This window comes from Tenrec ecaudatus, chromosome X (genome assembly GCF_050624435.1).
Source record: "Tenrec ecaudatus isolate mTenEca1 chromosome X, mTenEca1.hap1, whole genome shotgun sequence".
NCBI classification, from domain to species: domain Eukaryota; kingdom Metazoa; phylum Chordata; class Mammalia; order Afrosoricida; family Tenrecidae; genus Tenrec; species Tenrec ecaudatus.
Genome location: NC_134548.1, coordinates 41,524,577 through 41,541,927, shown reverse-complemented (window position 1 = coordinate 41,541,927; position 17,351 = coordinate 41,524,577). Strand labels below are relative to the sequence as shown.

At 39.6% G+C, this 17,351-nt stretch overlaps 1 protein-coding gene across 1 annotated transcript in view; it reads right to left on the bottom strand.

The window, feature by feature from the left end:
• Window positions 1-17,351, bottom strand: part of LANCL3 (LanC like family member 3) — a 129,914-nt gene that overhangs the window by 17,248 nt on the left and 95,315 nt on the right. The window contains exon 2 of the mRNA XM_075539521.1: window positions 1,264-1,387. Within this exon, the coding sequence (XP_075395636.1) occupies window positions 1,264-1,387 (124 nt within the window). The remainder of the gene's footprint in view (window positions 1-1,263; window positions 1,388-17,351) is intronic.

The window sequence follows — 17,351 nt, the reverse complement described above, 5'->3', positions numbered from 1 at the left end:
AGCTTCGTAGGAAGCTTAGACAGTAATTTATTGGTGTTTTGAGAAAAGGCTTATGGTCTTGATAATTTATAAGCTCATTGCTGGAGTTGTTCATTCATTTGGACAACCCAATGTGTGCACGTTCTACGGGAAAAGTCTAGGAATTGCAACGATAAATGAGACAAAGTTCCTAAAGGTGCACAAAGCCTGTTAAGGCAGTTAGACAGGTAATATACTAATTACAATGTGATGTGATAAGGACTCCAATAGAAGTGGGACCAGGGTGACATGTTGCCTGATTTTGCTTTGGGAGAAAAAAGTGAGGGAGGGTTTCTCCAGAGAGGGTTTGACAAATTCTTTCTCCAGAAGCATGATTGATATTTGAGCAGAATCTTGAAGTCAGGGTAAAAGTAGCAGGGTCAATGAAGGGATATTCTTGGCAGAAGAACAGGCACAAATTAAGAAGGCATGGAAACATGATACTTGTAGGATATTGGGCTGAAGTGTCCCAGGCCAGAGATGAAACCTGAGTCTGGAGCACATCAGAGGTTCTTGGAAACCTTTCTCAGGAGGAATTGGAATCTACTGAAGAATTCAAAGAAGGAATCACTAATTTACACTTGCTATGCCTCATATTTGAGAATGAGCCATGTTGATTCAGTAGGCTATTGCGAATCTGTTAATATTAAGCACTTAATGTTTGCAGCTGAATCCTATTAGCTGTGCAGAGGCACTCCTTGCAATGAGTGTGAACACTGTTCACAATCTTTCCGCAATTTTAGGTCAATGAGACCACAATCTAGGAAAAAGGGTGTAAGCCTTTAGTGAAAATTAATAATTGTTAAATAGAGACACTTGCATGTTACTAAAAATGTTTGGAAATGAAGTTTCCATGTTTCCCAGCATGAGTGAGGAAACTACACTTCTGTCAGAAGATGAAAACAGATATCAAATTGTGATTTGTAATACTGATTCAAAAGAGTGGTGGTTTGAATCCGCACAATGACTCTACCAATCAAAGACCTACCAATCTGCATAGGTAAAGATTACAACCTAGAAAACCCTAGGAGCCAATTCTGCTCTGTCCCATGGACCATTATGAGATGACTCAATGGCATCTAACTATTACATCACTATATCTACCAATATTTCTTTCTTAAGTATTTATAGTATTTCAAGGAAAATGAACAGCGATAAACTATGTAAAAACTAGTCAGTCGGTCTTTACTTAATGTTACCCTGAAACACTTCATTCTATTGGCCTTTGCCAATATTGTCACTCACCCAAGTATTCAGTTCCATAATAAGCGTACATCAGAGGGAATGGTTTCCTTTTTTTTATGGCATACTGCTTCCCAGAGTCTAGAATTGCCTGGCAAATTGATTTGATCTGCGCCGGGGTCAGCACCTGATCAAAGAAATCCAGAAGCAGAAACAAAATCAAGAAGCAGAAATCAAACCGAGTATTCCTAGCTCCACTCCCCATCCCACATCCTAGTTGCTGGATGTTCTTACTTAAGAAGTCAGCATATCTCTAGAATTCTTTCCCTACACGATAATGCATTCTGTAGATAAGCTTAGCTGATCTTAAAAAAAAAAAAACGCAAACCAAACACTGCTTCTCCTTTTGTCACATTTATCTAACCTCTTCAGAAAGTCTGCTGTTTTGATGGAGAACACACACCTTTACAGCTAGACAACTTTATAAATAAAGAGACCACCTTACAGCTGGTATATCATTAGTCCTTGTCACAGGACAAAACATTGCTCTAAAAAAAAAACAAACAGTGCTCCTAATCAATCAAGACTAACTAAGCTGTTACTCTCAGGGTAAGTGGTGCAGGTCTGGCCAAGACAAAGGGCCTTCAATTTGAATTGTTTACGCTGTGCTTATAATGTCACAATTCTAATGACAAGCTGCTGTGTGACAGCCTCAAGGTAACCTCCTATATTCCCTTAGTGAAATCCAAGTCCAATCGCACCAAGGCAAAACCAGCTTCTAGCAGGAAAATGCAGGTGCCTGGTGGTACAGTGAGGTCAGCAGCGTGAAGCCGCTTCTGGTGAAAGAGGAAGCTTTGCACTCCTGTAAAGAGTGACAGTCCTGGGAACCCACAGGGGATGTTCTACCCTGACCCATAAAGTCTCTGAGTCTGAATCACCTTGGAGGCAATGAGAGCATTAAAATGATGCCGAAGAGGTAATGGCTATAATGCGCTGACTTGGAATCGTCTATGTTTATTCAGTCTAGTTACTGTCTGTCTTGGGAAGGTAGAGAGATTAAAATGAACTCAAGACTATAAAGCATCATTGAATTTATTAAGATTCTACTCAGGCTGGTTATACCTTCTGCCTCCTGCCCTTCCTTGGGCAGATTACATGCTATTTGGCATGCTTCCCCAATCACCCGGCCCGTTTTGCTGGTGTAGCACTTGCCAGTTGATGTACTATGTCTAGCTATCAGTTTTTTGAGATCAAGAACTGTGGTCGCTCATCATTTTTGTATGCTTGGCGATGTGTGGGCAAATAAAGTCCATTCTGAGTCTCTGGGTGGTACAAAGGCTTAACTTAGCCTGGCTCCTAACAGAATGGTGGGCAGGTTAAGGCCACCCAGTGGTGCCTTGATGATCTATTTCTGAAAACAACAGCCACAAACAGCTATTGAGATGGCTATAAAAATGGTGATCCTAAAGGAGCCCAGTTCCGCTCTGACACACTTGGAGTCAGGAGTTGGAAGTGATTCCGTCCAAACTATTGGAGTCAATGGATATGAAGAGCAGAACGGTTCCCTCTCTCCTTCCTCTTTCTTTTATAAAGATTCTACCTGGTTTCATTCGATATATATATTTTTAGGAAACATGTGAGGGTAAGTCAAAAAGTACTGCTGCTGGATTTCCAGTTCCTGCATGCACAGCTTTATTCCAAAGAAAGCGTATTCAAAGGTGTTTATGTGGTCAGTGTATGGCTACAGACCACTCTGTCAGTAATGTCCATTTTCTAAGTCTCAATAAGTTTCAATCAACAAAGAAAACCTTCGGTCAATAAAACCTTCAAGAAAAGGTACAATCAGAATAATGGATTTGCCAGGTACCTACTGGGTCCATTAAATCTGAGACAAAAAGTTTGGTTGTTTTTTTGAGTATTCTAAAGTAGTAGTCTTCATAGATTGTCTTGAAAAACACAGGACAATCAGGAGTGCTTATTATGAAAAAATTTTAAGAAAATGGAAAACTGCATCAGCGAGGGAAAGGCTAGGAACGTTGTTCCAAATATTTCCCCTCCATCATGACAAGGCACCTGCGCGTTCTTCCAGGGTAGCCAGAACTGGGCTGTGAGCATTTTGTTAGGACACCTTACTCCATCAACCCAGCGCTCCAGTCTTGTCCCTTTCAATCTTTTTGTTTTGTTTGTTTCAAAACCTTAAAGGATAGTTATTTGAAAGAAACCCATTTTGAGTCTTCAAGGATGTCACACTGCTGTTTTGATGGTGTATAAATCAAAGAGCCCAGATTTCTTCAGGGAAGTGGTAGCGAGGTGGCAATACCACCTTCAGACCTAGTTTGAGGATATGATGAGACAAAATAACTTTACATTTTCATAGTTCAGTTTAATAAAGTTTTTAAAAATAATTTTGTAGCAGTATTTTTAAACATAGTCTCTTATCTTGCTCTTTGACTATACTTAGGTCCTTTCTGCCCAATAATGATCATGACTCCATATGGTAGAAGTACTTTTAGCAGTGTGAAAAACCACTGATTATTCAGGTTTATATACTTGTTTGAATTACAAAAAAATCTCTATTTGGCTTTGGTATCTACAACTGAAAATTGGTTGTCTTTTTTCAGTTCAGCATTTATTCTAACATTTCTTTTCTCTGTGTGTGTGTGTGTGTGTGTGTGTTTGCATGCTCCCTTTGAATCCAGAAAAACAAAACACCCAAAACAAAAAACAACCTCAATTTACATGTGTCTCTCAACCCCTTTCTTCCCATCTCTAATGCACAATTTAGAATACATTTCTAAAATATTATTTAAAAACACCCCCCTGGTCATGCATCATGTCTGGGTGGTTTCTCCTTATCTCTCAGAAACAGTGTGAAAAACAAAGAGAACCCAGAGCTTGTTCCAGGAGATAGAGAGCGGTACTGCATGCAGTTCTTTATCTCTGGGAACAGACAAGACCTACCCTTGGGTTTATTGATCAGCAAATAAAAACTGAAAACAGTGTTCATTACAAGTGTGGGGAATTGAGTGAGGAGTGTGCTCTTTTTTAATTTTTCCCCCTGAACAAACAATATCGAAAGGAGAAAGTAACTGAGATATGGTCGTGGCTTACTCTTGTTTTCCCCATAAACTTTCTCAAATATCTCTCCATTCCCCACGCCCACTACCTGGAGACATGCAGATGAGCACACATGCAGCCTCCAATCAGATGTCGGAGCATATAAATGCCTTTGAACATCTTGCTTTTAAAACACCCTGAGGGGCCTGAGTAGGGAGAGAGGGGTCTTTCACTAGGGGCTAAATGACTGACAATAGGGGGTAAATGACCAAGAATTGCCTGCTGATTAGGTCTTAAACAAAAGATACCCAAATTCTGTTTCCTATATTTGTGGCCTGTAAAGCCTATGTAAGGAGCACTAGTACAACAGTGGAGGGATCAGCTGCTAGGCAGAGTTGGCGGTATGAACCTACCCAGCATATATGCTGAAGAAAATCCTGGAGATCTGCTCCCTTGAAGATTACACCTGGAAAACTGTATACGGAAGTTCTACTTTGTAACATGAGGTCACTAGGTGTCAGAATTGACTTGAGGGTTCTTAACAACAACAACAAAAAGAACTATGCATGTGTTGATAGTTTGGATAGACATGTTCTTTAAGTAGGCTTTTTTTTACGTTGAATTAAAATAATGAAAGATAGCTCTCAAATGCAAAGTATTTGTTCATGGTCTGGTTTAAATAACGTTTTGTTAGTTGAATTGATTACCTTTAATGATTCTTAATTAGGGATGCTATTGTGAAATATTCCTACCCAAACTGGCTTCTCAGTGTGAAAAGAGAAGAGAAAACTAAAGCACGTGCGTTGGACCCTACCTGATGGTCATACTGAGTTTCATTCCCCTTAGAGGAGAGATGGCTTTCCTTAAGAAAACAAACGAAACGGGCAGTGCCACAGAACAAGTGCCCTAAACCCCCCCCCCCCGACCTCTTCCCAGGACTCTGCTGCCCACAGAGCCTCTGAATGAAGCAAACTTGCTTCTCTAGTCATCAACCCTAACCTTCCCTCACTAGCTTTGTTTGACTACGAAGTCACGGCTTTGCCAATATCAGAGGGCATGCTATATCAAACAAATAGCTTCTTGCAAGAATCTGAGACATATATTCAGGGTTTCGTAACAAATGAAACTGTTATTAATAATGGTGGGTGCTAAAGGCTAGAGGGGATGCAGAGCCCATGCGCAGGCTGAGTATAAGAGAGCATCGAATGTGAGAATAAGTAGGGGAATTGAGGGAGAAGGAAAGACTAAACCACTCAAGAGTAATAGGAGATGGAAGCAGACAGACAGAGAGAAGCGGTGAGAGAAAGTCAGAGAAAACTCTCTGCTCCTTCCTTTGTTGTTAATTACCATAAAGTTGACTCTGACTCATGGCAACACTATGTACGGTGGGATGAAGCATTGCCTGATTCGTCATCATCCTCACAACTGCCAGTATGTTCAAGTTCACTGTTGCAGCTATTCTGCCAGTCCATCTCACTGAAGGTCTCACCCTGGCTGAGCCTCTATGTCATCAAACATGATGTCTTTGCCCAGCAAATGAGATCTTGTGTTCAAAACAAGTCAAACAATGTCCTTGGATACCAAGCAAGTCAGACCATGTTCCGTTATTATCCATAAGACTTCCACTGGCCAATTTTTGACAGTAGATGGATAGGCCCTTCTTCTTGGTTGGCAGCTGCACTGAAAACTGTTCACCATGAGCAACTCTGATGATCCTGGAAATAATGGTGACAGAACTTCCCGGTATCATAGCAACATCTAAAGCCTCCACAGCAGGATAAACTAACAGTCAGGTGATAGAAATAGTTCTTATAAATCTCTTAGTTATTAACAGTTTTAGGGATACTGGCTCAATTCTTGACCGCCTTTCCATACCAACCTATCCCCATTTCCCTACTCCCACCCTTTTCCTAGCTACTTGGAAAAGTCTCAGTTTTCCATTTAAAGTGACTAAATAGGATAGGCAACAATTTAAAGACAATCCTTTCATCTTTCACCTTTCTCACCCTTCAAATAAATACAGCTTCCCTACTATTTACCGCGATAGATCATAGATGCCTGCGATTAAGGAACATGATAAGGACTCTGTCATAAGCCCCTTTGAGACATCAGATAGTCGAATGTCTGTTCCTCATTGTGTGTTCTGAGAACCAGTAGTTCACTATCTTCTGGGATTTTGTTAGAAATGCAAATTCCCAAGCCCCACCTCAGACCTACTAAATAATTATCTGTATCTTAACGAGGTCAGGTGATTTTCATACATATGAAAGTTTGAGAAGCATTGTTTATTTTAGAAAGTCTTCCATAATAATAATAAAAACTTCATGCATTGTCTAATATTAGACAAGGTCCAAGCAATACTGGCCTTCCATAGATTTGTTTCATTTTCCAATTATGTTTATTACATACCATATGAAGGAAAGATTAACAGAAGAAACAGACAAGATTGTTCTAAATTGTTTTAAAGATACTGCTCAGTTTTATACTGCCTCTCCATAGAAGCACAAGTTCCTCTAATAGCTCACCTAGCAAATTGGTAAGCTCGGCTTTAATATGTAGAGAGGTGTTCACCTCAGTCTTGAAGGCCAGGAAGCAGTTAGTTCCTGCACTTGGTGCAGTAACTTTCCTGAGCCTTGGGCTTCCAGTGCATTATATTTCATTCTAGGTTTCACTCACTTGAACATTTGCATGGTAAACCATGCCAATGTACGTCTTGGGAGGAAGGCAGAACATAAATGTTTCCCTATCATGGTTAATGGGGATCTTGAGGTGGCAATTTAATGAATATGCGTGATGGGTGTCAAATTACAGTCCTCAAGTTGATCTGAAACCACTGTCCAGAGTGTCTAGACTTCCCATCCGCAGTCTGATTCATCTATCACCATCTTTATCAAGAAAAGTCAGAGTTCAAGATGTCCTGAGCATGTGACTGCTTGTTTGCACAGAGAACACAAAGTCACACCAAACTTACACTATACACGTAAGTCGCAGAGTAAGAATTGATACTAATTTGGATGCTCTCCTTTAGCAATGTAGTTCACCTCAACCCTTTGTCCCACCATTCTGATGCTAGCAGAGTTTTCTACTAAGCAAAAGTAACAAGCATTTGACTACTTGAGAACTTTATATTGGTTTTTGACAAGCATGACTTAGAATATTTGGGAGAAAAATCTCTTGAATTGTTTGGGCCTGGGTATTTTTAATATTTACCTTTTATGCAATAACATAAAGATTTGTATGGTCTGTATGAAGGGAAAAAACTGGTTAAGATGGGAGAGTATATATTTGATCTGGAAAACAAACTTAAGGTAGAAGAACATCTTAAGAAGAGAATGCAATGAGGAGGTCTAAGGTAACATTAAGTGAAAACTTTCAAGTAAGAAGCATCTTGCTTAATTGAACAATCAGTTAAGGTTTTGTGAATCTTATGTGCAAAGTCTCCGATAAAGGGCACTTTGAGAGACATATAATCTTAATAAGGTACTAAATAAAACTGTGAATTATCTAAGTAATGAAACATTCAACATAGGCTTTATGCAGTGACCCATAGCACCGTGCATTAGGCATTGGACTACTAATAATAGGGTCGCAGGTTCAAACCCACATGACATTCTTTTTTTTTTTGGCACGACCAAGAAAGAAAACTTTATTATGTTAACTCACTCAATATGGATGTTATGTTACAGCAATTAGTACACTCTGACTAACATAGTTTCTGAGTCACTAATTCTATTTTGTTATTTTTTCCCTTAAATTTATAAGGAAATAATAATAAATACATGTACAACATACATTAGTTGAGTTTACACTTATAACACTAATGCATTTTATGCTAACATATTTAGGGTACTGCTTAATAGTTCTTTATGTAATTCAATGATGACAATGCATATATCCATATGTAAATATATTCATACTGTATTATTACTTGAAAAAATGCATGTCATACCATTAAAATAAGCATACAATAGTTTGACACTGAATACACAAAATTTTTCATAGCAGGGTGGCCCTAAGTGGTGAAATAATGAGTGAATTATTACTCTCTTTTTTCTTCTCTTTAATATTCGCTCAATCTCTTGCCATTATATTGAACTAATTTTAGAATCAGAAACAATTTTAAGATATTTTCTTTATTTTTAAATTAAAATTGTTCTTATCAGGCATAAGAGGTTTCATTTGCATGTCAAATCTTACAAATGTAGATTGTGCCATTACTAAAACCATTTAAATGAGACTAAATTTTTCAAGGAGGTAGAAAAGTTCTTCCAATCATCAGTGCAATCACCATATACTTTAAATATGTAGAAAGTATAGGAGAAATCAATGCCATCATTTCCTGCAGTTTTGGCCTATAACAAATTTTAGAATCATGAGTCCAAGTCACTAATTATTCTAGAATTTTAGGGATCTTTGGGTTGATATACTTCATTGTTTTGAAAATTCAGATGTAACTTTTTCAACCTTACTAACTCTAGTCAATCACAAGGCTTTAACATTTAGTTTCTAAATACCATGTCCATTAGTCTATGGTCCTTAATTTTGATTGGAACTCAAAATTTTCTTCTCCATCTGGATCTTGGCACTATAACTGAATATATATATACATGTATATGTATATATATGTATATATACACACAATCACATATATGTGTGTGCATGTATATAAATATGAGCCTGGTTGTATAGTGGTTATGCAATCTGCATGGTCAGCAGTTCAAAACCACCTACATATTCTCAGGGGAAAGACTAAGCATTTTACTGCCATAAATAATTACAGTTTCAGAAACTCACAGGGGGTCACTAAGATTCAGCACTAACTTCATGGCAGTAAGGTTTTTTAAAATATGTTTATATATGTTTATGTAGGTATATATGTATTCATAAGGGCATATATATATATAATCAGAAACCTGGTTCTCCATTCTTGACTTTTTATCATAATTTGAAGCTGCTTCACATCTGGAATATTGTATTCAATAATCTTCCAATTTCCAATTCTCTGGCAACAACCACTTCTATCTGCTCACTTGCTGTTGCTTCAGTATGTAAGCCTCACATTCTTAATACTTTCATTTCATTGATCTCTTATTATCTTGGTGCATTGGATTCTACTTGTCTTTCCCCACTTTGTATTTATCCTAGATTGTTTTTTATTTTGCACATGTTCACACTCACCCTACTTTAGCCTGTCCTCTTGTCACATGTATCTAGCAGAGCTATAAGTCCTGAAGACACTCAGCTCTGTAGCAATTTGTTCTTGTGTAGTCAGTATTCTCAGTTCTTATGAAAAATAATTTGCATAATCAAATAAATTGCTAGCATCCTGATTTTGGTATAATAATTCATGCTACTAACATGAATAAGAAAAAAATCTTAATTGAGCTTTCGAAATTACAAAGTAATTATACTGAGTTTCTTCTGAGCAACACATTTCAACTTTTTTTTTTTTACATTTTATTAGGGGCTCATACAACTCTTATCACAATCCATACATATACATACATCAATTGTATAAAGCACATCTGCACATTCCCTGCCCCAATCATTCTCAAAGCATTTGCTCTCCACTTAAGCCCTTTGCATCAGGTCCTCTTTTTTTCCCCCTCCCTCCTCGCTCCCGCCTCCCTCATGTGCCCTTGGTAATTTATACATTGTTATTTTGTCATATCTTGCCCTATCCGGAGTCTCCCTTCCCCCCTTCTCTGCCGTCCATCTCCCAGGGAGGAGGTCACATGTGGATCCTTGTAATCAGTTCCCCCTTTCCAACCCACTCACCCTCCACTCTCCCAGCATCGCCCCTCACACCCTTGGTCCTGAAGGTATCATCCACCCTGGATTCCCTGTGCCTCCAGCCCCCATATGTACCAGTGTACAACCTCTGCCCTATCCAGCCCTGCAAGGTAGAATTCGGATCATGGGAGTTGGGGGGAGGAAGAAGCATCCAGGATCTGGGGGAAAGCTGTGTTCTTCATTGGTACTACCTCACACCCTGACTGATCCATCTCCTCTCCTAAACCCCTCTATGAGGGGATCTCCAGTGGCCGACACTTGGGCTTGGGTCTCCACTCTGCACTTCCCCCTTCATTCAATATGATATATATATATATATATATATATATATATATATATATATATATATATATATATATATATATATATATATATAATATACACACATATACATATATATACATACACACATATATATACTTACATATATATCTTTTTTTTTTTTGCATGATGCCTTTTACCTGGTCCCTTTGGCACCTCGTGATCACACTGGCTGGTGTGCTTCTTCCATGTGGGCTTTTTTGCTTCTGAGCTAGATGGCCGCTTGTTCACCTTCAAGCCTTTAAGACCCCAGACACTATCTCTTTTGATAGCCGGGCACCATCAGCTTTCTTCACCACATTTGCTTATTCCACCCATTTGCCTTCAGTGATCCTATCATGGAGGTGTGCAGCCAATGATATGATTTTTTGTTATTTGATGCCTGATAACTGATCCCTTCGGGACCACTTGATCACACAGGCTGGTGTGTTCTTCCATGTGGACTTTGTTGCTTCTGAGCTAGATGGCCGCTTGCTTATCTTCAAGCCTTTAAGACCCCAGTCACTATCTCTTTTGATAGCCGGGCACCATCAGCTTTCTTCACCACATTTACTTGTTCACCCACTTTGGCTTCAGCAGTTGTGTCGGGAGAGTGAGCATCATAGAGTTCCAATTTAATAAAAGAAAGTATTCATGCATTGAGGGAGTGTTTGAGTAGAGGCCCAAGGTCCTTCCGCCACCTTAATATTTAACCTATAAATATAGACACATAGATCTATTTCCCCATCCTCCTATATATATTTGCATGTATATGTCTTTGTCTAGACCTCCATAAATGCCCTTTGACGCCTAGTTCTTTCCTCCATCTCCCTTGACTTTCCTCCTGCCCTACTACCATGCTCCGTCCCCACCTGGGCTACAGCTATACCTCTTCTCTATGCAGCCTTACCCTTGATCATTCCCCACCAGGCCTGCCACTCCCCCCTCACTACCATTTTGGGTCCCCTGTTGTTCCCTTGTCCCTGTGTTTGTTAACACCACTTCCTTATCCCCCCACCCCCCCCCCACCCCAAGTCCCCCTGGAGCTGTCGGTCCCATTGTTTTTCCTCCAGATAGTTTATCCAGCCTGTCCTATTCAGACAGACCTGTGGAGACACTAACATGCATGAAAACAGGACAGAAGAAAACCAAACAACAGTATACAACCAGACAACAAAGCAACAAAAAACAAATCACTGACAAAGAACAAAACAAAACACTTCACAAAAGAAAAGCTTGTAATTAGTTCAGGGATCATTTGCTGGCCCTTAGGAGCGTTTTCCAGTCCAGTCTGTTGGGGCACCACGCCCTGGCCCCAAAGTCCACTTTCAGCATTCCCTGGGGACCTTGCCACTCCATTCCCTTGCTGTTCCGCTGCACTCCCCCAGTGCTTTGCCTCCCCACCAGACATTCTTAGAAGAAAAAAATGAAAGATTGTTTGCTACCATAAAGTGTTACAGACTCAGAATATTCTATAGAGGGCACTGTGAGTTGGAATTGACTCATAACAGTGTTCGTTTTTGTTTTCTTTCCACATTTGACTTATTGGAGTAAGGTAGAGGGAGAAATACCAGAGGATTCACAGAAGTTATAGGATCGGAGCTGAGCTTTGAAGGGCAAATAAATAGCATATAAATTAAAGAAAGGAGACTAGAGCATTTTAAGTTGTGGAGTAGTGGGGAAAGTCCAATGTATTAAGCCAGTACTTCTCATGCTGCAGTGTCCACACAAATCACCCAAGGATCTTGTTAAAATGCAGATTCTCATTCAGTAGCATTGACATATATGGGGGGGAAGAAATCTACATTTTTAGCATTCTCACTGGTGATACTGATGCTAATAGTTTGTGGACCACACTTGGAGTAGCAGCAAGGAATTATGGGAAGAGAGAACAGAAAGTCTGGGTGCAGCACAGAGTTTCCCTTGGGAAGGGGTGATATATTCAGCTAAAGAAATTACACAATGTTCTCAAAGCCTTTCAAGAAAGCAAGAGGAGAACCAAGCAAGACTGCTGCCCATCATCTTTTAAATGGTCTGATTATTTAGTAAAAAGAAGCAGCAACAATGGAAAAATTATCTTCCAATGTGATCTGTGTAGAAACGTGTCCAGAGTTAGAAACTCCATAGGGAAGCCCTACTAGCAAAAGTAGCCAGGTTCGTTATTCTTTTAATGAGGTTCCAGATGGGCCGTATGTGCTGGTACGGAATGAGCACGTCCCTTCCATCTGGTTTTCCTGAAGCTCCCCGGCCATTATTAGGCCTGGCTATGCGGAATGGGAGGCACTTTACTCTAGTTGATGATTATCTCCCAGGCACTAAAGGGACCCAGAAGTGAATTTCTGTTCTAAACATTTGGTCCCAGATACCATTTCACAGTTGGCTCCTTTTCTGTTTCATGGCAAGAGAAACACAAGCCAAGAAAGCACTGGAAATCAGAAAAGAAAAACCGGTTTTACCCCATTCTTGCAGCCTGACTACTGGCTTTAAAGACTTATTAGAAGTATCCTGATTACCCAGTCCGGCCAGGTGAAGGATCATTAGATGACTTCATTTTGTGTTTTCCTGTAAAATACTGAAATATCTCATAACCTAAGGTTCCTTATCGAAGCTACAAAATAAGACTTACAATACCCGTTCCACCTATCTCCTTAGGTGTTGTCAAGAGACTTTGGGAAAACAATTCCCAGCTGTGGACGGCAAACAACATTCACTTGGAGGAGCAGTTAAAAATCCCACCACCCTGATCTTAATAGGTAGGAAGATTAAGGATAAAGGGGTTGTCTCCACGAAATGCCTATGTTAAACAAAATTCATCTGGCCATGCCACAATAAAGGGGCTTGAAAGGAAGCAAGCACCCATTTGGAAACCTATGTGGACAATCCAAAGCTGGGCATGCTCAGACCAAGGTCACCTAGGTGCAGGTGAAAGTCAACCTGGGCTTACGCCATAGACACCAGCAACATTATGTCACACAGGCACCTATCTCAGCCACTACAAACAGCCCAGTGGCGCCCGCCACCCAACCCCACCCCACGACACACACACACACACACACACACACACACACACACACACACAGCTCGATTTCTGTTGGCAGTCACTCTTTTTTGGTTCTGGCACTTCTGTTTGGGCTTGAGCCCACCTCTTTTTTTTAAATACATTTTTTCTTAAACTTTTTTATTATTATTAATAAATCATTTTATCAGGTGTTCTTACAGTTTTTTTTCTGTAAAACTGAGTGCTAGAGGGGCTTTAATTGAAACAAAAGAGCCCACCTCTTAACGGTCATTTTCCACATAGTTTTTCATGTTCTCCCGAAGCAGTCATTTTGGGTCTCAAAATCTCCCACGGCCCCAGCCTTGCAGCTTTGCATGCTTTCCAGGGACAGCGTGCACTATCTGACTATATTACCCGAAAATTCCCTGTCCCTCATAAAAGTTACTTGGATTTACACAAGCGCTTCTGCCATGTGACTTCTTTCAGCATTAAGAAGCAAGCACAAGGAAAACCATCCCAGAAACCTAACCATCTCTAAACCTAAAGCTACAAGTGAATTATACCAGGCTCCTTGGTTGTAGGACCGAGGCATCGTTATTGCTTTAAGCTCCCCCAGATTATTTTATGATGCAATCAAGGTGAGAACCACTGCGATGGAATGTTGAATGAATGAAAAAGTACTTGTCAAAGCAAAGTAACGATAATAATATGATGGTGTTAGTGAAGAAGAAGGAGAAGGAGCAGGATGTGGAGGAACAGCCCAGGAAGAAAGCAGAAAGCTAAAAGGAAGAAAAGCACAAAATCTCTTGGGTGTAGAGAAATGACTTTGGTCTGAGTCATGAGTAAGAGGAAGAGAGACACTTGGTGTGTATATGAATGGACATGCTGGGTCAAAGCCAGCAGTGCATTGAACCTCCACCCAGTATTTTCAACATATTCATAGACACCACCCCATCATTTTCCTTCTCTGGGAAAGGAACAGAACAGATGGCAGAACACTAGACTAAGGGTGAGTAGATCTAGGTGGAGACACAACTTCACCAGACCCTCAGTTTCTTTGTAAAATCAAAGAGCTGGACTAAAATATGCTCACTAAGTCAATGCTTCATAAAATTTAATGTGCCTAAAAGTCACCTGGCAATCTTCGTGAAACACAGCTTCATAGCCTTCGCCCTGAGAGGTTCAGATTCAGTAATTGTGAAGTGAGGCCTGAAACCAGGAGTTTCTAACAAACCCTCGGGTCACTCTGCTGCTGCTGTGGACCACCAATTATGGAGTACTGTACTAGGTGAGGGCCCTGGTAACAGAGTGGGCTGGTAACTAAAAGGCCAACAGTTTGAACCTACCAACAGTTTTGCAGGAGAAAGAGAGGCTGTGCACTCTCATAAGATTTAAAATCTCAGAATCCCAAAGGGGCAATTAGATTCCTTTCTATTTGGTAGCTGTATGTCAAAATCGACCCAATGGCAGTGAGTGCTAGGTAACCTCTGAGGCCCCTCTGGGCTCCAAACTCTGAAGCATTAGATTACGCTGGCTCTTGAACACAGAAAGGAGGCATAGCATAAACTTAAGTGATTGAATATGTTGGCTTTATGCTATAGACTAAGCACTTCCCTCTCCAAATTTCCCAATTGCTTTTGGAGAGGTAATTACAGTTAATAGTTTGATAGCCATTCTTCCAAGCTCTTTTCAATAAATTTACATATATTAATATGTAAAAGCATAGATGTATTTTAAAATTTTCTAAATGAGATTATGCTGCTCATATTTTTATATACCCTACTTTGTGCATTAAAACATTTCTTGGACTTTTAATTTCAGCGTATATTGAAGAGCCTCATTTTGAAAACTCTTCCATAACAGGCCAAAGAATGAAGGTACTACATTTGAAATATTGACTCTTAGCTTATGTATCTGTACTGATAGGAATTTGTAGACAATTATTAGGGACTTGCAACATTACAGCTCTATGATCCAAGTAAACTTCTTCAATTAGGTCCTGCCCATTTAGGTCTACAATTTAAAACCATCTCAACACAAATCTATAGGAAGAAGGCAGTTTCTTTATGGGTCAATGGTTTTAAAAATCATTTTTAAACATATTACATAAGGCTTATTTTGGAGTCTTTTGCTGTCAAGAATGACCTATGCATGCTAAACTGAGGAAGAAACGAAAGAATGAGGACTCCAACACTCCAAACTCATTGCCATTAAGTTGATTCTGACTCATAGTGGCTCCATAGGACAGACTAGAATCATCCTTTTGGGTGTCCAAGGTAGTAAAAATTTACTGGAGTAGAAAGGATCATCTTTCTCCCTCTGAGCAGCCAGTGCGTTTAAGCTACCTGCCTGGCAGTGAGCATTCCAATGTGTACAAAGTCTCTAAGAGCCTCCCCTTCAATGATGTATTTATTAGAAAAAGAACGGGGGGGGCGGGGGCTGTAGAAGAGGATGTACTAAAGCAAATATGGGGAATTGATTTTAAAGTATTTGATATGGATATGAGTACCTGGAAGTTCTTTTTACTGTTTTTATAGCTGGACATTCAAAGTGATTTCAAAAGTTCAGGAGTATGCTTGGGTTTGAAGAGCCAGCTGAGATCTGGAGTGGATGCCTCAAGTGACCTTCTGGAGTGGACTTCAACCTCCTGCCTGCTTGGATGAGCTATGGTCACAGCACTCTAGGGAATGGTTCTTTTTCACAATGTTTTACTGAGATATTTCATATATCTCACAATTAGGAACTTCCAAACACTTCCGTTTCAGACATACAAATAGCTGTGGATTTACAGAGGTGGGATATAAAACATGTAATTCACATGTCAGATTATTATAATAAAACATTGTCTTGCATCAGCAATGACAAAAATTTAAAATGGAATCTTGAGTCCAATAGACCTGAGTACCACACTTAGCTGAACCACTTTCTAGCAGTGTGAAACTGGGCAAATGAATGATCATTCCAAGCCTCCATTTTGTCATTTGTAAAAAGTGACAACAATAAGATGTACCTTATTGTATTGCTGAAAGGATTGTATTTAAGGCACTAAGTACAATTCCTGGCATAAAGCACATGCTCAATGAATTTAAGTTATCATTAAAAGGGGCATGTGAAGCTCAGTTATGGCTCCACTCCTGTTATTCAACATTATAGGCATTAGAGGTCTGTGCTTAGGATGTCTCTCTCTTAAAATAATCTTGCTGTTGCCCACGTTTTATCTTCCCATCGAGGGACCGGCACAAGTCAGCCCTATATGGCCCTTCGCTTTTTCTGAGCTCCACACTTGAAGCCTTCATTGGGCCAGTTTCCCTCTTCCAAATCATGTTGCTTTGTACTTTCAAAATATGAGGGGATTGCAAAATGTTCATGGAATAAAATGACAATGGAATTTTTCCACAAGCATCTTACATCCCTGGTACCTCTCACATTTTTCTAGTTTCTAACTAAAGCTGTCATTAGCTAGCAATTTTAAACAAACCATATAATATCTCTGGACCTCAGAGTTTTTAATCTGAAAAAAATACAAAGTTTGTGTAAAGTGGCCTTTTAAGTACTTTTTGTTACTTTGTGATTTAACACTTACTGACAACTGTTTACTGGTCTGTGTGTATATATTTGAGGAAGAATTCTGAAAGGTGGCCATGGCATGTGTTTCAGTGGTTTATTTTGTATAGGGTAAGCAAAACTTCCTACTGTAATGAAATTATAGTACATGATTAAAGTGTTCTGTAGTCTTGGGATTTTAAAAATCATTTTATTAGGGGCTCATACAACTCTTATCACAATCCATACATGCATCAATTGTGTAAAGCATATTTGTACATTCATTGCCCTTATCATTCTCAAAACATTTGTCTCCACTTAAGCCCCTGACATCAGGTCCTCATATTTTCCCCTCCATCCCCGCTCCCCTCTCCCTCATGAACCCTTGATAATTCATAAATTATTATTTTGTCATATCTTGCACTGTCCGACGTCTTCCTTCACTCACTTTTATGTTGTC